The sequence below is a fragment of the Solanum dulcamara genome, chromosome 4 (assembly GCF_947179165.1).
Source record: "Solanum dulcamara chromosome 4, daSolDulc1.2, whole genome shotgun sequence".
Taxonomy (NCBI): domain Eukaryota; kingdom Viridiplantae; phylum Streptophyta; class Magnoliopsida; order Solanales; family Solanaceae; genus Solanum; species Solanum dulcamara.
Genome location: NC_077240.1, coordinates 5,232,759 through 5,257,955, shown reverse-complemented (window position 1 = coordinate 5,257,955; position 25,197 = coordinate 5,232,759). Strand labels below are relative to the sequence as shown.

At 31.5% G+C, this 25,197-nt stretch overlaps 1 protein-coding gene and 1 long non-coding RNA gene across 5 annotated transcripts; one reads left to right on the top strand and one right to left on the bottom strand.

Moving 5' to 3' along the window:
* The first annotated feature begins 8,639 nt into the window (after window positions 1-8,639).
* Window positions 8,640-20,402, top strand: LOC129885703 (MADS-box transcription factor 23-like). Of its 2 annotated transcripts, none has more exons than XM_055960090.1 (9): window positions 8,640-8,726; window positions 9,294-9,494; window positions 10,966-11,041; window positions 17,696-17,757; window positions 19,347-19,446; window positions 19,621-19,662; window positions 19,745-19,825; window positions 19,955-20,109; window positions 20,241-20,402. In XM_055960090.1, the coding sequence occupies exons 2-9, from the start codon at window positions 9,313-9,315 to the stop codon at window positions 20,266-20,268; spliced, it is 726 nt and encodes a 241-aa protein (XP_055816065.1). In that variant the 5' UTR covers window positions 8,640-8,726; window positions 9,294-9,312; the 3' UTR covers window positions 20,269-20,402. The 2 variants fall into 2 exon arrangements, with proteins under 2 accessions (XP_055816065.1, XP_055816066.1); XM_055960091.1 differs by having other exon boundaries at window positions 8,642-8,726; window positions 9,291-9,494.
* Window positions 12,526-25,167, bottom strand: LOC129885704 (uncharacterized). 3 transcript variants are annotated; one of them, XR_008766108.1, is made up of 4 exons: window positions 24,964-25,167; window positions 24,089-24,337; window positions 19,328-19,398; window positions 12,526-13,515 (listed from the first exon to the last, which is right to left on the bottom strand). It is a non-coding gene; the product is annotated as an uncharacterized LOC129885704 (long non-coding RNA). The 3 variants fall into 3 exon arrangements; XR_008766109.1 differs by having other exon boundaries at window positions 24,089-24,135; XR_008766107.1 differs by lacking the exon at window positions 24,964-25,167 and having other exon boundaries at window positions 24,089-24,770.
* Window positions 25,168-25,197: the final 30 nt, after the last annotated feature.

Below are 25,197 nucleotides of genomic sequence, written 5' to 3'. Positions count from 1 at the left end.
GCAAACCTTATCACTACCTCATAGAGATAGAGAGGTTGTTTCCAAAAGACCCTCGGCTCAAAACTCACAGTCCCAAGTAAAAGAGAAAAACAATATATATCGCATAATGACACACAAAAAAAAATGTAAAGTGATACAAATTTTACAAGACAAGAACAATAAAAAGAACAATAATGATAGCAAAGTAAAATTACCATTCTATTTATTGTTCTTTAAAGGGCGTGTCAAGCCAATATTGGACAAGTAAAAATGGACGGAAAGAGCAATTGTCATTTTAAAAAATTAAAATATTTATTTTCACCTTTACCCTTATTCAATAAATGTAGAGAGAGATTAATATGGTGATGAAAAAGAGTAATATTCATTAAAGTAAGATCAAAAAATAAATAAATTAAATTATATTTTTAATTTATATTTTTTTTAAAAGCGTAAAAAAAATATGACAAAGTAAAATAGATGGTCGAAGTATCCCTTAATTCAATTTGTCTCATATATATAGTCACTTAAATGGAATAATACCTTCTTTTGGAAGTTATCCCTTTTGTTGATTGTGAAAAAGTTAGTGATGCATGTAAAATTATTAACACCCTTAATTAGTTGGAAGCAAAGATTAATAATGCGTCTTATCGCCGGGAATTTACATAAGACAGAATCACTTTCCATATTTTTTTAATATGGAAATTGGTCTTTTCATAAATCATTATGGTCTATGAGTTAAAATATATTGGTGTATGCTAAGTACCAAACACAATAAAATAAAATAAAATAACATCACATCGAACAAAATCAGGATCAGATTACCCAACATTATTAAGATAGGAAAAGATTTTTGGCACTTTTATGACTTATAATTAGGCTTTGTTGCTAAGTACTTAATTTCGTCTCAAATTATTTATCATGTTCTTTTACATATTTTTTAAAAATATTAATTAAAAAGGATTTTTGAATTTTTTATTTTTATTTATGTCTTAAGATATAATTTTTTTCATTGAATATTTGCTCTATATCATGAAGTATTTATAGTTTTCAAGAACAATAACTACTAAGGATAAAATGAAGAGAAAAAAATAATTTGTCTCGAACTTTTAAAAATAACAAATAATTTGAGACAAATATTATTTTAAAAATTATGAAAAATAATTTGAGACAAGAAATACTCCCTCCATTTTTTTACTTGTCAAATTTTGACTTGGCATACCTATTAAAAAATAATAATTGATATAATGAGTTTATTATTTTATTCCTATTAATTGATTGAGTTTTTAAATATATTTTTTAGTATATTTTTCAAAGACATTAACTCAATGTTAATAAATTGAGGGTATAATAATAATAAAAAAATTATCCTTATTTGATTTGTCAAAACTGACAAGTAAAAAGTGAAATCAAATTAAAAAATATTTGACAAGTAAATAAAAATAAAGAAAATAATAATTAGCTAAAATCAGTGTACACTTTATACTTCTTAGATTCCACGTGCAAAATTTCAGTTTTGTCTTCTTCTTTTTAAAGAAAAAGTAAAGTTTCATTTATTATGTAATTAAATTTTTTGAAACATTAACCTTTACTGCTAGAAGACCATATTTAAATCATCTTCATGCGTTGCTTTTCTGTTCTTCCTCAGACTCTGTGAACATCTTCGATCGTATCAGAAAATAATACCCACTTTTCATTTTTTTAAGATTATATATTTCCTCTGTCTCAAATTTTTGTGATGCTATTTAACTTGATACAAAATATATATAAAATAAATAATAAATATTTATGAGATTGTAAATCATCTCATTACTTGTAAAATATGCATTTTAAAATTATTACTTTTTACTAAATATAGAATATATTATTTTTTTTATTATTGGTAATATCATTTTTCACGCATTAAATTAGTGTTTTTCTGTCGTTTATAAGTGTGTAGTAGTTACCATATCAGGTGTGCTGAAGATTTAAATATACATAATTTCATATCGTGCATTTTATTTTTTTTGGGTTGCCAAAATTGTAAACTTGAGATTGAAGCAGCTGGCGCGTGCATGTGATACTACATTATATCTCAGTTAAAAAAAATAAATAGAACAAAAGAAGAAGATAATATATTACTTGGTTTTCACATAGGATCAGATCTCAAAAATCGAATTACCCTTGGTTCCATGTCATCAAGACAGATAAAACAAAAAATAATTGAAAAGAGGTGATTAAATGTGACAGAATATATTTTTAGTTTATTGAAAATATAATTTTAAATTAAAAAATAATATGGAGATCAAGAATTAAAAAAAGAAGAAGGTAGTGTTGCAATATATCTTCTTCTTTTTTTTAATAGGAGAACATGATTCTAGCTTAGAACACTTTGTATGCTTTCTCTTCTACTCATTAGTATCATTTTTATTATATATCATACTATTATCTTATTTTTTAGATGTATAACTGTTATTTCTTTTACTTGGGTCTTATATTTTTCTTTTCTTTTTTTATTGTAAGTACGAAGATTCTTTTCACTATTAAAAATATGTCAAAAATTGACACAAAAAATCTACCTCGGGAGTTTTATTTATTGGAAAAAATCACCAAAAAACTCAACCCCAGGATGTCATTTTTTTCTAACCTCTTGATCATCGCTTCTTAAAATTACACAATCATAAAATACACCGTCCGGTGATTGGACCCTCATCTTTACCGTGGTAGAATATATTTATATCACTACACTATTGGTGCTTATTAATTTAAGACTATATATCTTTTTTTAATTTATACTCTTCAATTTTATTTATTTCTATCAAAAATGATCTCCAATGGTCAGTATTTTACAAAAATAAAATAATATTCTTTCTTACAAAATCGATCTTTGGAAGTCGGGCTTTTGTAATTGTTTATCTTTAAAGAATAAACTTTGGAAGTCGATTTGCATTTTTTCGATTTTTGAAGTTAGAAATATCAATATCCAAAGATTGATTTTGTTAAAAAAAATTAATTAAAATATATTTTTTCGAAAACGACCTAGTTTTTTTCCAACATTTTTAGGTCTGTTTTTCAATAGTGTTTCTACAGTTTTTTTTTTTTTAACCATAACTGATCTTGTATTTGTCAAATTAATGAATTAGAGTCAGGACAAAGCAGCATGGTTTAACTACTATAATGAAATATCAACCACTCTTTACCGGAAAACTAGAGAAACAGTGCTACAATGACTGCACAAAATAGTAAATAACAAGAACAAACAATTTTACATAATGTTAAATCACATAATTAAACATTAATAAGAGATTAGTGCCAAATTTGGTAAATATTTCCCATTTATCATTTATCATACCTTTCTGGGGAAGAGAGATTATTTCTGATAGACCCTTAGCTCAAAAAGAAAAGTTGTTTTAAAAAGGGTTGTAGCTAACAAAAATTTATGAGTTACCAAAACAAACAATTTGAACTTTTATTTTATTATTAATAAAATGATTTATAGTTATATATATATTTATTTATAATTTATTCTGACTCACAAATTTCAAAAGTTTTTCTCTTTTAAACTCAATGTCAAGTCTAATACCATATAAGAAACCAACGAAAACATAAATACAAATATGACTTAACTCGAGGTTTGACGTTTGAGCTCTGAACATAAAAATTTCTTTCGGTAAATATTGTTTTTCTTTAATGGTACTCTTACGCGACACAAATATAAATTCATTATGGCCCAAAAATAAGTATAAAACACCGTGCGAAAAAACAAACAAATCGTAGATACAATTACTGTCCAAAAATCAATATGAATTGTGGTGTAGCGGTGAGACTGCTTCATCCTTAGAGGTTTCGAGTTCAAGCCCTGAGTATGGAGAAAATTCTATTGAAAGCTTCACCCCCAAATGAGCCCTACAATGCGTAATCAGAATTTAGTCAAAGTTCTAATAGAGCTACGAATACCACCGAGTGAGAAACCAAAAAAGAACTATTGTCCAAACAGTGTTAAGGGACAAATCAAAGCCCTACAACACAGAAAAAGAAAGATGAGTGGTTGAACATTAACTATAAACCTAGGACTATGATTGCAATGTAATGTAGTAAAATATTAGACAAGTTGCTCCTCACGATGATTGGTTCTTTAATTAGCTTATCTTTTGAGCAATTAAGGAAAACCATAAATATAAAGAAATGATCTTTTGATGAATTCTTTTTTATTTGGGTTAAAGATAATGGAATTTAGCCAAACATGCAGTAATTAACATGAATTATAAATGAATAATAAACCCAGGAATTCAATACCTTAAGCACCTCCACCCACGACCGGTAGGTCCTGGGTTCGAGTCACACTGGAAGGGAAGTGTGGAAACACTATAAATCCTCCAAAATGGGGGTAAAAAAAAAAAAAAAAAAAAAAAAAAAAACTTGACCAAACATGAGTAACATGAATTATGAATATTCTTCGTCTCATTTCAATTGTCTTTTTAGCTTAAAAAATATCCCTAAATAAATATCATTTTAGAAATTTAAAATTAAAATGATAATTATTTTTAACTATATATATATATAACACTAAAAACTAATATTTTTTAATATTGCTCAATTCTAAAAAGTTATCTAATAAATAATAATATCTTAATAAATTATATTTTATATTTATTATTATTAGGTGCTTAGCTTTGACAAATTACCATTTGGGGTAAGGCGCATGTTATTATGTCTATGTATATATATTATAGTCTCAAATATTATTCTTTTTTATCTTTTCGAAAAAGAATCATTTTGTTAAAGTATTATGGTCGGGGTTAGCTAGGGGATAAGGTTTGTGAGGGGACGATATTAACTTTTTACCCCCTTAAATTTATGTGACAATTTTAAATATGTACAATAAATTAATTAATTTATAATAAATATAGTCATATTTTATTTATATAAAAAATAGTCAAAAATTATAGAAAATATACAGTGATTATACAATATAGTTTGTAAAAAGTCATAGAAAGTATATACTGACTATATAATATAGATAACTTATACATGAGTTATACAGTACTGAATAAACATTATGATACATTCTATACATAAAATATACACTGAATATACATGAATATATCCAAATATACACCGAATTACTATTTTCTTAATAATTAAAATAACTGAATGACTATCTACCGTAATTATCCCTGAATTTAATTAGCATGGAATATTCATTGCATATTAAAAATGTTCGTAGTCTTATTTATTATTTTAAATTTTGTTATTTGATAGTAATTTTTATCCCTGCGGACGATCTCACTCTAAAGGGAGTGACACTCTTCGGTTCATTTTATTTGTTATGTTTTTTTTTATGCGGCTTTTAATAAGATATTAATAAAAAGGATCTCCGGTTTATAATCCTACTTTCTCTTTTATCACATTAATCTTTCTCTATATTTATTAAGTAAGGGTAAAGGTAGAAATTAGTTATTAATTATATCTTAATTTTTTTAAATAACAATTATTTTTAGTAAGCACGATAACTAAAATAGAATGGAGACCATAAGTACAATATATATAGTGCTGATAATAGAAAGACTAAGGTCTCGTTTGGATATGATTTGAAATCAGATTGATTTAAAGTTGAAATTTTGTTTGAATATACAGTTTGAATTTTTTAAATTGTATTTTTTCTTGGTAAATAATATATCAAAACATCATGAGATGCCGTATTAATAAATCATATATCTCCATATTCATTTCATAAATAAATATTTACGATTATAAAATAATAATAATAATTAATGGAGGAGGATGAGTATATATAACGTCCATAACTAAAATATTTACTCCTTTTCCTTCTTTCTAACAACTTTTGGTCAGACTTGAAATATATTAAAATAATTATTGTAAAGGCTGCATAATTAAACAGAAATTGAAAACTTAATTATATATTAAGCATTATTGGATAGATAAATACAAGATCACATGTATCTGTACAAGTCTTGTTCACTCCATCTCACATTATCTCTCCTGTCTCTCTCTTACACCTCCTTTAGAAAATACTAATTAGGAAGAGTTCTGTCTAGTTAACTCTTATTTATGTCTTATTTTCTCCATTAATAAATAAGTGATATTTTTACCTTTAGACATCGCCTTTAAAAAAATATTCATTCCTAGAAAATAAAAAGTGATTTTTTCTTTTTTTAATGACAAGGGAAATTCACAACTGTTATTTTTTGGTGCGTACACAGTAAAACCCTCGTTCTATACAATAGCTCGCAAATCACACATGAGAGGTAACCCGCACTAGGTAAATTCGATTCAATAAGCTCGACTCAGAAGGCAAATCCCTTGCTATCGCTAGCAAGGGATTTCGAACTTGAGACCTCCAACATAGAAATTTTAAGCCCAAATCACTTGGCCACCCTGAAGGATAAAAAGAAAGAGTGATTTTACTAACTTATTCTTAAAAAATACCTTGAAAAGAGATGTAACCCTTTCGTAGTTTCTTGATTATATAAAACTCTGTTTATTTAAAGAAAGATAAAATTGGAAGAACATCATTACTATTTTTTTGATTATCTAAAGCAAAACTTATTTAGGAACAAAATAAAAAGGCTAAAACATCACTTATTTAGGAACTGATGGAGTAAGATATAATCTTTATTCATTGAATATTTATTCTATTTATGTGACATCGCTCCACAATAAGAAAAGAATAACTTATTATCTTTTAACCTTTTAAAATTAAACAATTATGCCAAATAATTTGAGATCGAGAAAATAATATGAAAGACCAAGAAACAGGTCGGGTCAACAATGGTAGATTTCCATGGGTCACTTATGCCTACCAACCTTAGCTAATTCAGAGTTCACCTCAACAAGTTACAAGATATATCATGTTAGTTGTCATTCTAAATGTATTTTTACCCTTTCAAATTTGGTCCAAAATAAGTATAGTTGTAGAAAATCAAGAAAGCAATTCTAAATATTCTCATATAATAATAACTAACTATATATGAAAATTTTAAAAGACAAATAATATGAATGGGAGGAAGTGATGTTTGTTGGGACCCGAATTGTAACAGTTGATTTTTGCAGGGTAGAGAATAGATATATTATTTGTCTTCTCCCAAAAGAGAGATGGAAAAGGTTAAAGAAGTTACAAATCAGACATATATTACAACATAGTACTAAAAGAGTAAAAAGGTACTGATTCATTTTTCATTTTAGAAAATTAAGATATAATTAATTATTATTAATTTTTTAATAAATATGGAGAGAGATTAATAAATATGATCAGAGGCACCAATGCGGAGATGTGAGAGGTTGGCTATGGATGGTTTCAGAAGAGGTAGGGGTAGGCCGAAGAAATATTGGGGAGAGGTGATCAGACAGGACATGGCGCATTTACGACTTACCGAGGACATGACCTTAGATAGGAGGGTGTGGAGGACACATATCAGGATAGAAGGCTAGTACATAGTGACATTATTCCCCCTTATCCGTAGAAGTATTAACGCACTATGATTTCTTGTACTCTGATTTAGGTTATTTATGTTATGTATGCTATGTTATCTTATATTATTTATGGTATTTATGCTATTATTTGACGATATCTACTGTTTTTTGGTGCTTTGATTATACTATTGTTTGGAACTCTTCCGTTATCTACTTTTCTACTTTTCTACTTTTAATATTCTTGTCTGACCTTTTTTTCCTATGCTTCTATTGAGCCGAGGGTCTTTCGGAAACAGCCGTCCCACATTAGTAGGAGTCAGGTCTGCGTACACTTTATCCTCCCCAGACCCCACGATGTGGGATTTCACTGGGTTGTTGTTGTTGTAGCCACTCACATGAATATAGAAATGACTTTTTTTAAAAAAAATATTTTATATGTAATAATAAAGATATCTTTTGTGTAAAAGTAGGGATTTCTCACTCAAAGAGTATAAAAATAAAAACAAAATTATAAATGGCCTAAAAATTCAATTATACTAATAATTAGTTTAGTTAATACTTCCATCCGTTCACCTTTATTTTTACTTATCTATTATTTCAAAAATAGATTTTATTTTTATTTTTCACTTTTAATACGTCAAGAAAAATACAATTATATATTTTTTGTTTTATCCTCTAATTCTAAGATTGAGAAAAAGATGAAAGCTCTTAAAAAAAGGTAAAAATAATAAGTTATTATTTTTTAAAGGATGCAGACAAGAAAAATGAAAGGAGAGAGTACATATTTTAAGAAGCGTGGAAAAGAAAAGAATGACCGGAGAGTAAAATAAACTTCCCCACAAAATTGGCGAAAAGCCATTGAAAAGTGGACACTTGTCAGTCAGCTATATGTTGAACGACCTTAAAATTCTAAAAACATTTTCTTCAATCAAAAACCATTCTGAAACTCCGAGGATATCATGTAAGCCCACTTTCTCAAATATGGAACTGAACCTACTCGCCCTACTGACCCAACATCTGTCCCAAATGGCAAATCCGTAAATATAGCGAATCTTAAACACGTACTATTAGACCGTTAACAAGTTGTAATAATATCTGTTGACAGGTGTCAGCGAGTGGTGCTATTATTGAGTACTCGCGCGAGTAGGGAGGGTGAAATATCTGATAGGTGGTTTAGTGAACAAAACAAGCCGCTGGTTTCTCTCTAAATACCATCATTAAGCTTAAGCTTTCCATATAAAAATTTAATTAACAGATTATTTTTTTTCACTAAACCAGTATTTCTCTTCTCTCTCCCTAATAGAGTCAGTCCTCTACTATCAAAATCTATCAAATTAGTAAGTTTTTCTTTTATTTTTGTCTTTTTTCTCAAATTCATATGTGTTGTTTCCATTTTTGTGGTTCTTGATTGTTCATAAAACTTTCTAATTTTAATTAGCTCAAGTTAATTATTGATGATTTGTAATTTGTTCATATTCAAGAATCATTTTCATGTTCTTGATTAATTTAAATTTTAGCTCTTTGTGATCCCTTTTGATTTGATCTAGCAAAGGAGAGAGGCAAGGCCAAAAAACCCTAGACATAATTATTTTTTCTTTAAAAAAAATGGAAACTCCACCAAATCTTTATCTCGTCTATCTAGTTTTGCTCAAAATTAATAAGCTATTAATTCTTTGCTTTTAGATATTCTCCTTTTCTTTTCTCCATTTTCTGTTTTATCAATTAGGATGTATTTTAATCTTGTATTTGGCTTGATAGGTTATAATGTTTTCTAATTTTAGCGCGATCGATGATTCATTTCGTGTATATATACACCTTTATAAATTTCACGATTTAGGTTAACATTTTCAAACTATATATTTATAACTGTTTTTATTAATGAAATTATATTGTTGTTGTAGCAGTATCTAATTAAGAAGAGATATGGGGAGAGGTAAAATAGTGATACAAAGGATTGATAATACAACAAGCAGGCAAGTCACTTTCTCAAAGAGAAGAAATGGACTCCTCAAAAAGGCTAAAGAGCTTGCAATCCTTTGCGATGCTCAAGTTGGACTCATTATTTTCTCCAGCACTGGAAAACTATATGAATTTGCCAACAACAGGTTACTTATATTAATTTCCATTTTAATTAATATCCTCCCTCTTTTTATTTTTTTTATTTTTGGTATTTCTGTTTTTGTTAAAATATTGCCAACTTGGTGTCTTTCCATTTAATTACTGCTAACATTTTTAATCCTACTTTGAACCGTGGTCCCTGCATCAAGGATTCCACGTGCATATTTGTAAGTGCATGCTACCATAATTCTCATCATCGACCTAATGCTATATTATTTTTTATTAGAAAAAAACTCAAATATGTTATCAAAATTTTATAAAAGACTCATTTATATCAATTTTAATTTGTTTATTTATCATATATATATATATATATATATATATATATATATATATATATATATATATATATATATATATATATGCACGAAACTGGTGTTGAAAATTTGACGAGAGGAGCAACATGCATGCAGCAATAATCTAATTTTAAAAATTACGAGCTATAAGTAGTGAAAATTCACTGATGTATCATTAGGGATGTCAAATGGAGTGGGGTGGGTACGGAATGGGTTGAAATAACAAAAATATGTCATGGGCGTGTTGAAACTTTTGCACGTTAGGCAAAATTCGCCAAGCTCCATTGCCATTCCTACGTATCATAGATATAATAGCAAATTTATATATTAAAAATGGGGCATGTGAACCCATGGTCTCTTTCAAAAATTAGATATTTTATGTATATATATTTTAAAATTAGTGTTGACACACATGCTATAAGAAGACTAAATGGTGCACTTGATTGAATGATGTATCATTTACCTAGAGGATTGATAATTGATTCCCACTTAATACACTTACTTTTTTTCGGTGGTGCACCCATGTTCTAGAAATTTTAGATTTGCCTTTGCATAGATATATACATTAGTGAATATATACTACTAGAAACAAAGATTTTTTATACCGTGAATCAATGCAAAATTTGTGTTATAAAATATGATTTTTTCATCGAACTAACTCATTGAAAAAACGCATGATATTGAGAAACGGATTTCCACTGAAATACTAAAAAGTTTCCAAATTTTTCCGTTTGAAAACAATACAATTTTTTCTTTTCTCATTGATCTACTCAAAAATATCTACGAAAATAGACACAGAATATTTTTCAGTGAAAAATTTTAATTTTAATTAAATAGTGATTTTTTTCTTAGTGATATACAAACATGTTATAAAAAGAAATTTTCCATAATACTTTGTACTATATTGTACCTTTCTACACAATCTTCTTTAGACGCATGCATGATCAAATGTCTTATTTTTTTGCGTTATTTAACACAATACTTTGCTTCAATTTGCCCAAATAGATTTTTGTTTAATGGAACAATTGACTAGCTCAATTACTTATATTATAGACCGGTATCCATAATTATCTTTTGAGTGATCGAATAATTTTTTGATTCATAATGTTTATGTATAGAAATTAAGCTGTTGACACAGTTATATTTTTCCTATTGGTATCAGCATGAGGTCTACAATTGATAGATACAACAAGATAAAGGAGGAGAACAACCACATGAATCCTATGTCAGAGGTCAAGGTAACCTGATTTTTGTTTCCACAAGTGTATGTTAATGGAAAATTTTAGATGATCATGAAGTATTTTATGCCTATTATTTAAACCCTTTTAGATGATCTTGTATATCCAAAATTGTGAGATGTAAATTTTCTTATAATCTATGATATCTTATAAGTTTATGCACATCTCAACTAATATAGTGTACGGAGTTATAACTCATCAATGTTCGAGCAAATATTAAGCTCAAACTAAATAGGCGTTTGGACATGAAAAATCCTAAAACATATTTTCAAATTTCAAAATTGATTAACGTTGAAATAATGAGCTAATTTGATAAACAAACGTCACTTGAAATAATTTCCAGGAAAATATTGCAATTTTTTAAAATAAAATCTATGGCTAAAGTCGAGTGATCAAAACTGCTTTTAGATTTAGTCCAAGAGATTGAAAAAAGGAATCAACGTCATTTGAAATATTTTCTTCTCTAATTACTAGTCAAACACTAGAAAATGAGTAATAAACCCACTTGTTTTTTCAAGAAAACATTAACTAGGAATTTTTATTTCCGTGTGAAACATTTTCCTTCATATCAAACACATCTGCGTGACTTGTTTTCATTAAGATTAAAATGTTTGAATCAAAATACACATCTAAATTAATAATTAAGATATCATTAGATTTGAAAACTGAATACTTATGGTTGTTTGTTTTTCAATATTACGCATAATTTATTTATTTTTGTAAGTTTAACAAATATACAATTCCAAAAAAGTAATTAACTAAAAAATGTTATAAATTTAATAAAATTAAATTATTATTTAACAAATAAAATGCAACATTTATTTTTGCTAGTAATGATGTAAATTGTTTGTAGAGGTGGTGGTGGTAATGTAGATGTTAGTGACTAGTAATAGTGACGATGGTTGATGTTATAGTTCTCAATATGATATCTATCATCATCTTTATTTTCCTTTGTCAATTATTTTGGTTTATGAGTTTTCTATTAATTCCACTACCATATCCTTACCCATGAGGTTTCAACATTTTATTCTTAATTGACCTAGCAGTTGTTTTCGGATTATCTTACATTAGCGGTGTTGATAGTGATGACCAAAGAATATGTGGTCATTGACAAAGTGTTGATGGATGGTTAGCAGTGGTACTAGTTGTAATGGTGGAGGTGGTTACTAATAAGAACTGATCACAATGATGATAGTGACTGATAATGATGGTGGTGGTGGCAGCAACAACTACGACAACAGAGGCAGTGGTATAATTAAAATGATGAAGGTCATGAGTGTATTAGCATTTAACAGTAGTGAATGACAATGATGATGGTTAGCAGTGATGATTGTGATGACAAAGGTAGATGATAATTAACAATGATAATGGTAGTTGACAATGATGATAATGATTGTGATGACAAAAGTGGTTATCAATAATGGCTGGCGATTTAGATAGAGTGGTGGTACAAATTTTCCCTAAAAATCTCAATGATTAAGACATAACCAAACCAAAAAAAAGTGTTAAAATTTCAATGTAGGCATTTAACAACCTAAGGTAAACTGTACATCATTCAGATTCAAAACCTCCCTGAAATGAAAACAAGTGAGAGCTTACTCATACCGCGTGATATTTTCATTATGCAAGTTTTTATCACTAAACTTACCATTATGTATTCTCACATCAATTTGTGACCCCCAGAAACAGATGAATGAACTTCTATATTTATGTCAACACCAACAGCAAGTATCTTTTCCTCAGACAGCCACTATCTTGCTTGGTTTCAAAAATGAACACAAACCTGTATTTCACTGTAGGTTCCTTTCAAGGTAGGAATTGAAAAAAAAAGGCTTGGAATTGTGAAAATACAAAGACAAAAATCTAAATACAAATGGAGAATTGATTTATCCCCCCAAAATTGATTGCTTAGACTATGGAAGGAGAAGAGAAGTGAATAATGGCTCCTGGTCTTCAAAACATGCTCAAGGTGCATCTACGATTAAAGAATATAGCTTTCATCAAGAACAAAAAAAGGTTTTTCCAGCAAGCCCAGTCAAAGGGGCTTACATCGGGATGGTCCGTAAAGTTCTCATGATGATCAAGGTTGATCTTAGCCCAAACAACTCCTGTATTATGCTGTCAGCTTCTTTTCATTCCTTTGATAGTCTTGCAAAAAGTCTCAAGCGCACAGGATACATGTATGTCAATTTCACGCAAGCAGTGAAGAGTGCTGCAATGACAGTAGCATTCATCTAAAGTAGCTCCTCTTTTTGGAACCCTCCTTAGCCCCATCAAATCTTTTAGCTAACCTTAGCCAAGTTCTTTGTTCTTCCTTTGGTGACAAGAATGGACAGGAAATACCAACGGAACACCTGACATTGGACAATGCCCTCAACCGGGTTTTAGTTGGTATACGCTAGATTAGTCAATTCCTGGAAACTTCCTGTTGATATATATGTCCTTGACATGAATATGAGACTAGCGCTTAATTCCTAGAAAAAATAAACACAAACTAGAGTTAATAGAAACGTTAATAATATTTAGCTTTTGAAAAGATACACTAAATGTAAAGAAGGAAGACAATTGAGAAAGGATAAAGGGAACGTTGGCTTGTGCGCGCCCTTTGTGATCTTTCCTGACTAGGTGAGGGAAATATTGCTCACTTGGTATTGCTGCCTTTTCTGCTGCACTTTTCCTCTCTACTTGCTAGGGAATTTTATCAATTTTAAGACAAAGCTACAGTTAATAAGACTTTCACATGCTTATGGTGGTGTGCAGTGCTACCCTGTTATGGGAGCTTTATGTGTTGGTTGAAACTCTTCTCTTCTACTTCCCTACTCTTGTTCTCAAACTGCCTCTCATGTATCTCTTTCCTCCCGTGGTTCTGCTATCTTCAGGTTATTCTCCTTTGCTGTTTTTATTCCTGCTTATTTATTGTTAGTTGTTTCCTAGTCTCTTTGTATCCCTAACTCACTGCATATCTTGTTGTCCCATTTTTTTCTGTCCCCCTACTACTCATTGTCAGTTCTTAAACTTGCTCAAGGCAATAAGACTATTTCTTCCAAGTTGGTCACGTAGAGCGGCCATCTATAGTTTTCATAGACTGTTAAACTTTTCCGACTGAAGCCCATCTCACACACTCATTACAAATTAGCAAAACACGTTTTATGAAGTTTTTCCAACCCTTTATTGTCAATCAGTTAGAACAGTGCTATACATGTCAACTTTTAGCCCGAATGGTAAATAACATCACCTTGAGCTATTCCACCTGATAGATACTAATACATCCTGCTTAATGTACCACTTATCACATATTTGATTCAGGTCATCATCTGCAGAGACAGTTACAGATGCTGGCTGATGGAAACCTCTGATGTTTCAACAAAATTATACATAAGCAGAATGATATATAAGAAATACCACCCCTTATCAAACAGATGCACACTGGAAAACTGATACTGGTTCTAAAAATCTCAAGGATAAGAACTGGTACAGGTACTCAATCTATAGTGTTTTTTTCCAGTTCACAGTACACTAGTTATGAGATCAAAAGTTCTGGTGCCGTCATTCAGCCATGAAGGATGAAATGAGGGAAGTTATTGGAGAATAAGTTGGATACGAAAACCAGTAATGCTCACCTTTACAGTTTAACATGCATCTACTAGAGAATATAACCTAATGGAATCTGGCTGCAAGGTGAGATAATTTGGCGGACAAGTGAAAGAAGGAATACCATCATCTTGACATGATAAGCCTGAGCTTAGATTCTGATTATCTCAGCATAAGCTAAATCCATGATCTAGTTAATCAACAAAGCCTTAATCTTAAATCAGTTGAGTTATGCTATAAGAATCCTATGTATGAATATCCATTGCGTTCTGAGACCAGGATCTAATGCCTTTTTAATTTGCATTTATAGAAGAATGAAATGACCATAGACATCTGCAATGATAGGGAGAAGAGGGCCTAGATGAGAATATTTTAGCAAAATTCCATTAAAGGATAGTTTGTTTGTCTATCAAAGAATGCCTTAAAATTGCAGACCCCTATATCAGAGAGAGGATTGGAGGATGTCTCAACCCCACATAAATCGATATAGGAATAACATGTTGTGAGGAAATATTTAATGGTACCATATCAATAGCATAGCCATTCCGCAAACAAAATACAAAAACTAGGATAAAATGTGCACAAAAATTTAGTGATTGAAAACCCTGGCAAAGGTTTTTTATTTCACATTATGACAATTTTCTCAACACCATAACTATGTATAGATTAAATTGGTTGGAAAATCTGAGCTTAAATTTGTATGTCATGGATACGGTAATTAAATTATAAAGACAACTCGTCTTTGCCATATAGGAAGCAGTAGTTCATGGAGAAAATTCATGTGATAGTTCAACACACAGAACCCTAACATATTTAATAAACAATCTGAACCTGAGTGTCCTGTTCTTCTGCTCTCACACCAATAACTATTCCTGGTATTGTATCTCAGAGCTGACCTAATCCTTTACTAGTGCAGAATTATACTTTTGTGCTCTCAAGTGAGCATCTATTTCCAGTGTTGCATGTTTATATCTAACAGCTAGACTTGTCCCTCCCCAGAGCTAATGGACCTCTCAGGTAACCATCCTTGACTTACCGATGGGTCAATAAGGGTAGCAGAATAGACATCCAAATGGGAAAAAGGCAGTGAGGGAAAAAGAATCATCAGAAATGCCTCTTCAAATAACAATATAGTAAAATCTTAAGTCTCCCATAAGATCCAAATCCAGGGTTTCAATTTCACTATGAATTCATCATATAAAGTGTCGATAATAATTGTTTATAATCGCATCCTTCCAACCTGAAAGGCAATATCAACCCCAACCTATGAGTGTGAGATTCTCAGACGTCATCAATAAAGGTTTTGTTTCACACTGGTATGGCAAGATTGAGAGACACCATCCATTTCTTCTGTACAATGTTTATTGCTAAGTGATCTCTATCATCAAACAAGGGTCTTTATGCACTTATTCTCGACTAGATTATATAACTCAATCCAGGGAGGACAAGACTATTCATTAGGCCATTAGTCACATAGGACAAATGAAAAATAATCCTAGCATGCAAATATAAGAAGGAAAAATCTCCTTTCATTCTATATAATCCATTGATCACTGTTACACGTCGTTATTCCAAGGGCGTCAATTCTCCTAATTTCCTGTGATAGTCACAGATCCCCAATAGGTTGTCAGTTGAAACTACAAAGATCCCAAATGTCTAAGGTGCTGAAAGACCAAGGATTCAAATATAAATTTTGTGAGAAGCTAATTTTTGAATTATGTTAAGCAATTGTAACAAAGGTTCCTTTCTTGCTTCCTGAAGATTAGGAGCCATTTCTTACACAGACTGTTCACCTGATAAGGTTTATCTCCCCCTGCTTTTTGTTTAGGTATTATTTTATCGATTTCAGACTAGAAGAACTATTAGTTCACGTCAGTAGTAAGTATAAGAGCAAAAGGTTTCATATACAAATAGAGGACAACCCCTCTCTCATTTCTTTTATACCAAAAAAAGTGAATTCACAAAAATATATGAAATGCAAGTTCAGTGATGAAACGTCTGAGGTTAGCGTGAAAGTGAAGATTGATATCAGTCCATCCAAAAGAGACGAAGTTTCAAGTATCTTGGGTCTACTATTCAAGGTAGTGGGGAGATTGACGATGGTGTCACACATCGTATTGGTGCAGGTTGGATGAAACAACTCTCTTTTGGAGTCTTGTATGATAAGAAGGTGCCACCAAACTTATAGGCAGGTTCTATAGAGTAGTGGTTAGACCAACTGTGTTGTATAGGGCGGAGTGTTGTCCAGTCAAGAACTCTCAAGCTCAGAAGATGAAAGTTGCAGAAATGAGGTTGTTGAGATGGATGTGTGGGCTTACTAGCAGAGATAGGATTAGAAATGAAGATATCCAAGACAAGGTGAGAGTAGCCTCAATAGAGGACAAGATGTGAGAAGAGAGACTGAGATAATTTGAACATGCAAAGAGGATATGCACGGATGCCTCGGTGCGGAGGTGTGAGAGGGTAGCTATGGGTGGTTTCAAGAGAGGTAGAGGTAGGCCGGAGAAGTATTAGGTAGATGTGATTAGACGGGACTTGATGCAACTTCAACTTATCGAGGACATGACCTTAGATAGGAGGCTATGGAGGACACATATTATGGTAGAGGGCTAGTAGGTAGTTGAGTGTTGTCTCACTTATCCTTCCATACTATCAGTCGTAGTATTACTCTGTTGGTTTTTTGTTCTTCGATTTCTGTTCTAATATGTTGTTTCTTGTACTTCGATTATAGTATTATTTTGTTGTACTTATTGTTTCTTTTTTTTCGAAATGTTTTGTCATGCTATGTTTAGCATTTTGTCATGGCTCAATTCGATTATTTCTTTTCCCGAATTTCTTTGATATACTTGTCCTTGAGCTAAAGGTCTATCGAAAATAGCCTATCTACCTCCCAGGGTAGGGGGTACATACACACTACCCTCCGTAGACCCCGATTGTGGAATTATACTGGGTGTTTTGTTTTTATTGTATCCTAATCTAGCACTTGTCAACTTAAACTAGTAATGACAAACTTCATACTACTTTTTTCTCTTTTATTTATCTCCTCTTTGCTTTTTTGGCTAGTTTTGGCAATGTGAAGTAGCAAGTTTGAGGCAGCAGCTGCATTACTTGCAAGAAAATCACAGGTAAGTTGATTTGAATGGTATATCTTCTACATGCCTTGATGACATAGGATCTTTTGTTGTATAGGCTACAGATTAAGCAGTACGATGCCTTTACACAATACAGATCATTTGATACCTTTTGATTTGTTGAATTATGTGAATCACCTTATCTGAAAGGGTAAATCATTACAGTGGAGATATTTCTTAATTATATATTAGCACGAGCCTCTCCCACTGTCAAGAATGACCCTTCCTTACCTTGCTCCTCTTGATGATTCAAACCCTGACCTCAATTTTGGAGGTTGATCAGCTGCTAAAATTAGATCACAAGGTTAAATTTGTGAATCATTACACATTTTTGCAAGTCAACTTTAGCTAAACTCATAATTTAGGAAGTACACTGCCACGCAAAAGGTATGAAAGTTGGAAATATTTGTGATCTATAAGGTCTGAAGAACCTTGGACTCTTGGAGAGGTTGTAGTAGTACCAATTATTTAGAATATTTTACTTGATAGTTGGAAATACAAAATGTATTCTACTGCACAACTCTACTAGCAAATGTGGAAGAAACAGAAAAAGAAAAAAGAAGATTTGAGTATGATAAAAGCCAAAATATATAGCATTGTTGATTCCATTTACCTATTATCTATCCTTCGAAAATGCAAGATGTCCCATTTAATCACCTCTTTTACTTACATCTTTATTCCTTGTCTTACCTCAAACAAATAAAAGCCATCCTGAGGTACAAACTGTAATCCTAGGCACATATATGAGAAGACAAAAATGCATTTAAGGAAATCTTCTTTAGTGTTGAAACAGTTCCTTATGGTTTCTCAAAGTTTCTTCTTGTTAGTTTTTATGGTTAGGGGCAATAAACGATTGGAAACCAGAACCCAAAAAAAGATGCTACATATTGATGTTGTTCTTAGGTTCAATCATCTCAAGCATAATTGTAATTCAGGGTTTCTTGTAGTTTCTGGTAAAAGACTTATGGATCAAGGCAATAAAGGTGTGAAAACAGAACAACATAAAGAAGCCATGATCATTGATTTTGGAGGTCATAAGATGCACTACTATATAGCAATTTGTGGGCATAATAAATTTAGAAGTGCACAACAGAATATCTGAACAGAGTAAAAAAATAAAATTGCTGCTTGGTTGCTAGTGATTGATTGCTAGTTAATAAGAACCACCTACACCAATAAATTATAAATGTAGACGCCAAAAGATTAACTAAAAAGGCAAAGGCAAGTAAAATTCAAATATCATATAAATCAACTCAATCCTGAAATAACTTGCAAAGTTTCTGAATACAAAAATCTACAAATCCAAGTATTACTAAGGGACACGACACCCAAGATTTGAAATTGCAATGTTTTCTTTGATGTGTTTTCTGTGAACAACTCTAAGAGGAGAGAAGAATAGCTATTGAAAATATTAAGATGAACATTTCCTTTTACTTTGCTACAGGGCATGAATTGAAGTTGTAAGCATGCTTAACATGCAATTATAAAGTCACTATAAAATGTGTAAATTTCATTGCCTTAGATCAAGCTTAGTAAACCAAGGGAGCAATAATTAAACTAATACCTTTTTTTATGAACCACAGGCAGCTTTTGGGCGAAGAACTTTCTGGACTCAGCACCAAAGATCTAACAAACCTGGAAAACCGAATTGAAATGAGTTTGAAAGGCGTTCGAAAGCAAAAGGTAAAATCTGCACATTTAAATTCTTCTGTTCATGAAACTTGTGCTAATTTTTTTTTTTGTTTTTTTGATAAAGGGAACATTTAACTTATGCTAATATCAAGTCTACAGTTTCTCCCGAATGTATTACTCTTTTTTTATTATAAGAATCCTGAATGTATTACTCTTTCCTTGCAGGAGCAGATTTTGACCGATGAAATCAGAGAACTAAATCAGAAGGTCTTACTAGAAAAACTACAACAACTTCCATATTCTCAAGTCTTTAATCTTTGTACCAAAATGATTGATATTGCTTCTACAGGGCAATCTTATTCATCAAGAAAATATAGAACTCTATAAAAAGGTAAACCTCATTCGACAAGAGTACACAGAATTGCAGAAGGTACTAATTTAGAGAGTATTCTCCAATTGTTGTTTAAGTATGCACCACAAAATTTTGATTTTACATTGAACTTTTACCACACGCATGGATGTCCTTGACCTTAAATCTAAGGAAAAGTTATCTATTCAGATTTCTGAGCAAGGATATGGAAGTGAACCGAACGGGGGTGTTCAGGCCACATATACAATCAGCAATGGATATGACCTACATGCACCAATCAATCTCCAGCTAAGCCAGCCACAAACACAGAAGAATGGAACATCAACAACTGCCATGCAGCTTGGGTAAATTCCTATCAGAAGAATTATTCATGCTTCAGTCTCTAGCCTCTCTCCCACTCCCATAATCTGATCTCTCCCTCAGAGGAAAATAGAGAAAATGTGACACTAACTCCACCACTATTACTTTTAAACAGGCTAAAACTGCACTACACAGAAGACTGACAGCTCTCTGTTTCCTCAACTAGACCTAAAAGATACTTCTATGAATCCCATTCTTGATCAAGCTAGAAGGAAAAAGTTCATCAGGCCTGAGGAGATTAAGCTCTTCTGATATGTTGGATAGTTTTATGATTTATGTGAACATGCAGAAGCTATCTATGTAAAGTAATTTAACTTAACTAAGAATAAAAACGTGAGGATTATCAATTGTCAAGGTTTGCTTCGGTATATGTGTTGAATGAAAATGACTGTAGATTAATGCTTATGATTGATGCTCATCCAGGATGACTCAAATAAGATTTGATTTCATGGTACTGTACAAGGCTGCATCAAGCTCAGAAGAAATTTTATTTGACTTCCATGGTTAAATCTCCCCTTTGTGCTCAAGAGCCCCTTTAAAAGAATGACTCCAGCAAATTTGAACTCAACATGGTAAGATTCTCAGGTTATTTGTGACAATGCTCATCTTAGAGGTTAATTAAGGCAATGATTGCAAACTAAAAAGGCTTCAATACAATAATATATTTTTTTGATTGCTTCAAGACACTAGTAATGTGCTCAAAGTTACCAGTTTTAAAAAAAAAGACACTGGTTATCTGTGGCAATGCTCATCTTATATGTTAATTAAGGCAATGATTGCAAACTAAAAAGGCTTCAATACAATAATATATTTTTTTGATTGCTTCAAGACACTAGTAATGCGCTCAAAGATACCAGTTTTAAAAAAAAAAGACTAGTAATGTGCTACCCTGTAAACTAATACATAAGGGTTACCACAACTACAACATATTGCCAAAATTCGATCAGTGAGCCAAACTATGTTGTCAAACAAATCGAAATAGGAAAAAAATGCTGAAAACGCAAAATCTGACGGGAAAAATTAACAGTTGGTGCATTTTGTAAGTATTCATGAACATGTTTCTAGTGTTATAAGGACTAACAGTTCCTACATGCAATGCATCAAAATCACTCATAATTAAGCACATGAAGAATTAAGAACCTCTGAAACCCTGTGAAATCGGGAAGTTGGACTAATTCATCACACACCTTTTATGTCGGCCAATTCAAACTAAGAAGAACATTGAGTTTAACTTCAGATATGAGACTGCAGTAGAGTCAACTTTGAAAGACTAGAAATTAACTACTCTTAGACAAGTTTACTGTAGTTAACTCAACCTTAAGCCTGGAAAGAAAATTGACTATCACTATATGGCTACAAGCAAGTTGCTGCATTTGACTAACTGAATCTTAGGCCGAGACAGAAAAATTTATCAAAGTTTTCAGTTCACCTAGGAGGAAGAAAAATAGAAGGAAACGAACAGGAAAAAGAAGTCCAGCTGATGTCGTTAGTTAATTTAATCTGCAAGGCAAAAGGTAAATCTAAAATGATCAGACAGATCAAATAGATAGCAAAGGATCGCCAGCAAATGAGATTTTGCCTTTTGGGACATCTACACAATATCAAAAGGACCAATGGCAAGATTTGTGCAAGTTCTCTCATCCCAATATTGCCCTTCTAATTGAGAATTCTGTACAAGGATTACGACAAATTTGGAAAAGTTCTAACCATAAATTGGTTTGAAATAACAAATAGAAACCAACCCACAGGTCCTAAGTCACAAAATTACACTAATTAACCCAATATTTAACTATCTCATCGAATTATAAAGAAGGATTTTACATGATTTCTCAGATTCAAAGTATGCCTTTTCTATTTTAATCGGTTGACCAATCAAATTTGGAATATGTCTCTCTTATGACAAATTAACTGTAAAGACGTAATAATATATGTATTATTTTGTTAATTATTTTGTTATATACATAAGCAAAATCAATTTTAAAAAAATGAACAGTACAAAACAAGAAAATCTGAAATAAGCATTCACTAAATCGAAGCATATGATAAAAGAATTCCACACAACTTGCGATATGAACATATACATGCTCAATGCAATGCACCCAAAAGTATAAAAAGTGGATGTATATGTAAAAAATAGACATCATCCATCACATAAATGGAAGTCACCAAAAAAGAAAAGCACAACACTGGTGTGATGCTTAAATCGGTAGCCTTTGAGAAACGATGAATGTTTCAAAGTTTCAACATCTAGTGGAATTTCATTCAACGTACTGTAAGCATTTTCAACCTTAAAGTGACAAGTGAAATTCATTATGTACTCATAAAGTGCTAGCTTAGCTATAAAAGTGTGTTTATCAGCAACCAGCAGGGGTGGTTACGTTCAAGGAATAAGGAAAATTGATTTCAGTATAAAACTCTGCATTACTTACACCATTGGTTTAAGATATAAAACTTTTCTTTACTAATATAATCTCAACATTACTAATGCAGCATTTCAGTTAGCTTTGATATTAATCATAGGTTATGCAAAAGTAGGAAAATTGATTTTAGTATAAAACTCTGCATTAATTACACCATTGATTTACATTATAAAACTTTTCTTTACCAATATAATCTCAACATTACTAATGCAGCATTTCAGTAACCTTTGATATTAATCATAGGTTATGCAAAAGTTTAGTATCACGTGTTCTATCACTGATATTGGCACAACATAACTGAAATTTATGCATCATTTTATATAGAATAAAATGTGAAACAATAATAAAACACCCCTTCCATTAAAATATAGGACAAGAAGAAACTTCATTTGAGCATGAGGATTCTATCTTGATGATAGAAGGAACTACTCGAGCACTTGACAAGAAGAAAATTCATTTGGTGGAGAAGGGAATGTTGTGTGTGCCTTCAAGTTAACATTGAAAGATTCACTAATATGAATATGCATGGGATATTATGATATGTGATCTATTGGTAACAGAGAGCTGGTGTTACCAACAGGGAGGGCAAACAGCAAGGAATTCAAGGCGACAATGGCTTGAGATGGAAGTAATAAAAACAATGGAAATAAGATAGAAGGGTAAAGGAGTTACGAGCAAGAGAAGTTAGGTTTCGTACCCAACATAGTCTTTTTCCACCCAACATTGCTTTTCAATAAAACCACTATATACCTTAGGATTATACATTGTACGAACCAAGTATCTCTGCCATTCACTGAACACAAGCCACCAGCTGTCATCCTCACACTGCTCATCCTTTCCATGCTCAGGCAGAGGGGACCACTCACGAGGCCCTAAATAATAGACCATGACGATGCCCTCAAGATTCATGTTCAAATAGAGTACACAACAGTGATACGGTGACCTTTTAGTGGACCTAAACTCTACTTAAACCACCCAATCTAATCCACGTAGAAGAAATCTGGGAACTCATTCAAATTTGGACGTAACAACATCCACCACTCCATAAGACTCAACTCACAATTATAGGGACTATTTGAAGTACTTTTCAGCCAATCGATCTTGTTCTTCTCCGCCATAATTACAAAACGAACTCATCGCACATTATAGTTGCATGATATGTTAATCACCTAACTACATCGTGAAAAACTAGCAAAATTCTATCATTGGCCTCCCGATCAACACAATAATCAAGATTATGAAAGAATTAGATTAATCAAGCAGCATCCCCAAGTACTTGCTTCAACATTTATGGCAGCTTCAAGGTTATCCACTAGATTTAGACTTTTAGTTGCTTGATATGGTTAACAAATGAGTTTCCTTTCAGTTATGCATATATCATGGTTGATTTTTGTGCAATATATCACCTCTTTTGGGTTGGAAATTTTTTCCAAATTTAATAGGAGTTTAATGATAATCTAACTACCCAATGGATGCAAATATAGAAATAGCTGCTAGGCAAATTATATGTTCAACATAATAAGCTAGAAGAATGAAGATTTACCTGAGGCAAGCATTAATACCATGATGTGGAACATGGGGACGATAAATCTACAGGGAAATAAATAAATTACATCAGTAACTATGCAAAGACATGCCCAAGATTAAAAATACAACAAAACTATCTATGACTAAAATAATTGCACCATCATAGTTGGGTATCCCAACTTTCCCCTGGATATAGAATGTTCCTAAACTCATTTGCTTCCAATACTGCTCCTATAAAGAGCATCAAAATTGACAATCCTGAGACCTGGTTGAAGGTCAACACTGTATAAGTTTATTAAAAGAAAAGATGGATGTTTCAGTTTCTTTAAGTTTCTTTTGGTTCAACATGAATTAGCAAGAGAATCAATAGCCCCCACAGTATCGAGCACGAGAATGCAATGTATTGAACCACTACCTAAAACACGTCCCGAGTACATTAAATTTCAAAATCAACAACAAAATACCCCGTGTAATCCCACAAGTGGGACTTGTGAAGCTAGAGAGACTGCTCTTATAGACCCTCCCTTGAGTAAAGCATATCAAGAAAACAAGTGTAACAAATTTCAAAATGAAATGATCTAATTATCTTTGTAGTCATACGAGGAAAAGAAAACACAAGTAATAAAGCTCCATATCAATTAAGAAATCATTAAAAAAAAAAAACTATTCAAAATAAAGCAGTGAGTTTCATATTAAAGAAAACTAATTACTAGTCTACTTTCTTGATCTATTGAAAAACAACTTGCATCACCAAAAAGATCCCAAGACAGCCCATAAAGAATAAGAATTGTAAACATGACATGAAGCAAGAAATCCATAAAATCAAGAAGAATAAATAGGAAAAAGATCGATGCTACGTTAAGAATGCATGAAATTTAATTACAAGCGTACCTGTCATCATCAATGTGGTGGGGGGAGAGAAGAGAGAGTTGAACATACAGAGAGACAGAGCAGCAAGGAATGTATCTCCCATTACATACAGTGATTTGGTAGAACAACAGAGGAGAGAGAAGAAAATATCTCAAGGTTCAATGGATTTAAAATATTCAAGAAAAGGAGGCTTCCGTATCAAGAAAAAAAAAAAGAACTTCTTATTAACATATCAGGAGAGGGGCTCTTTTGTCA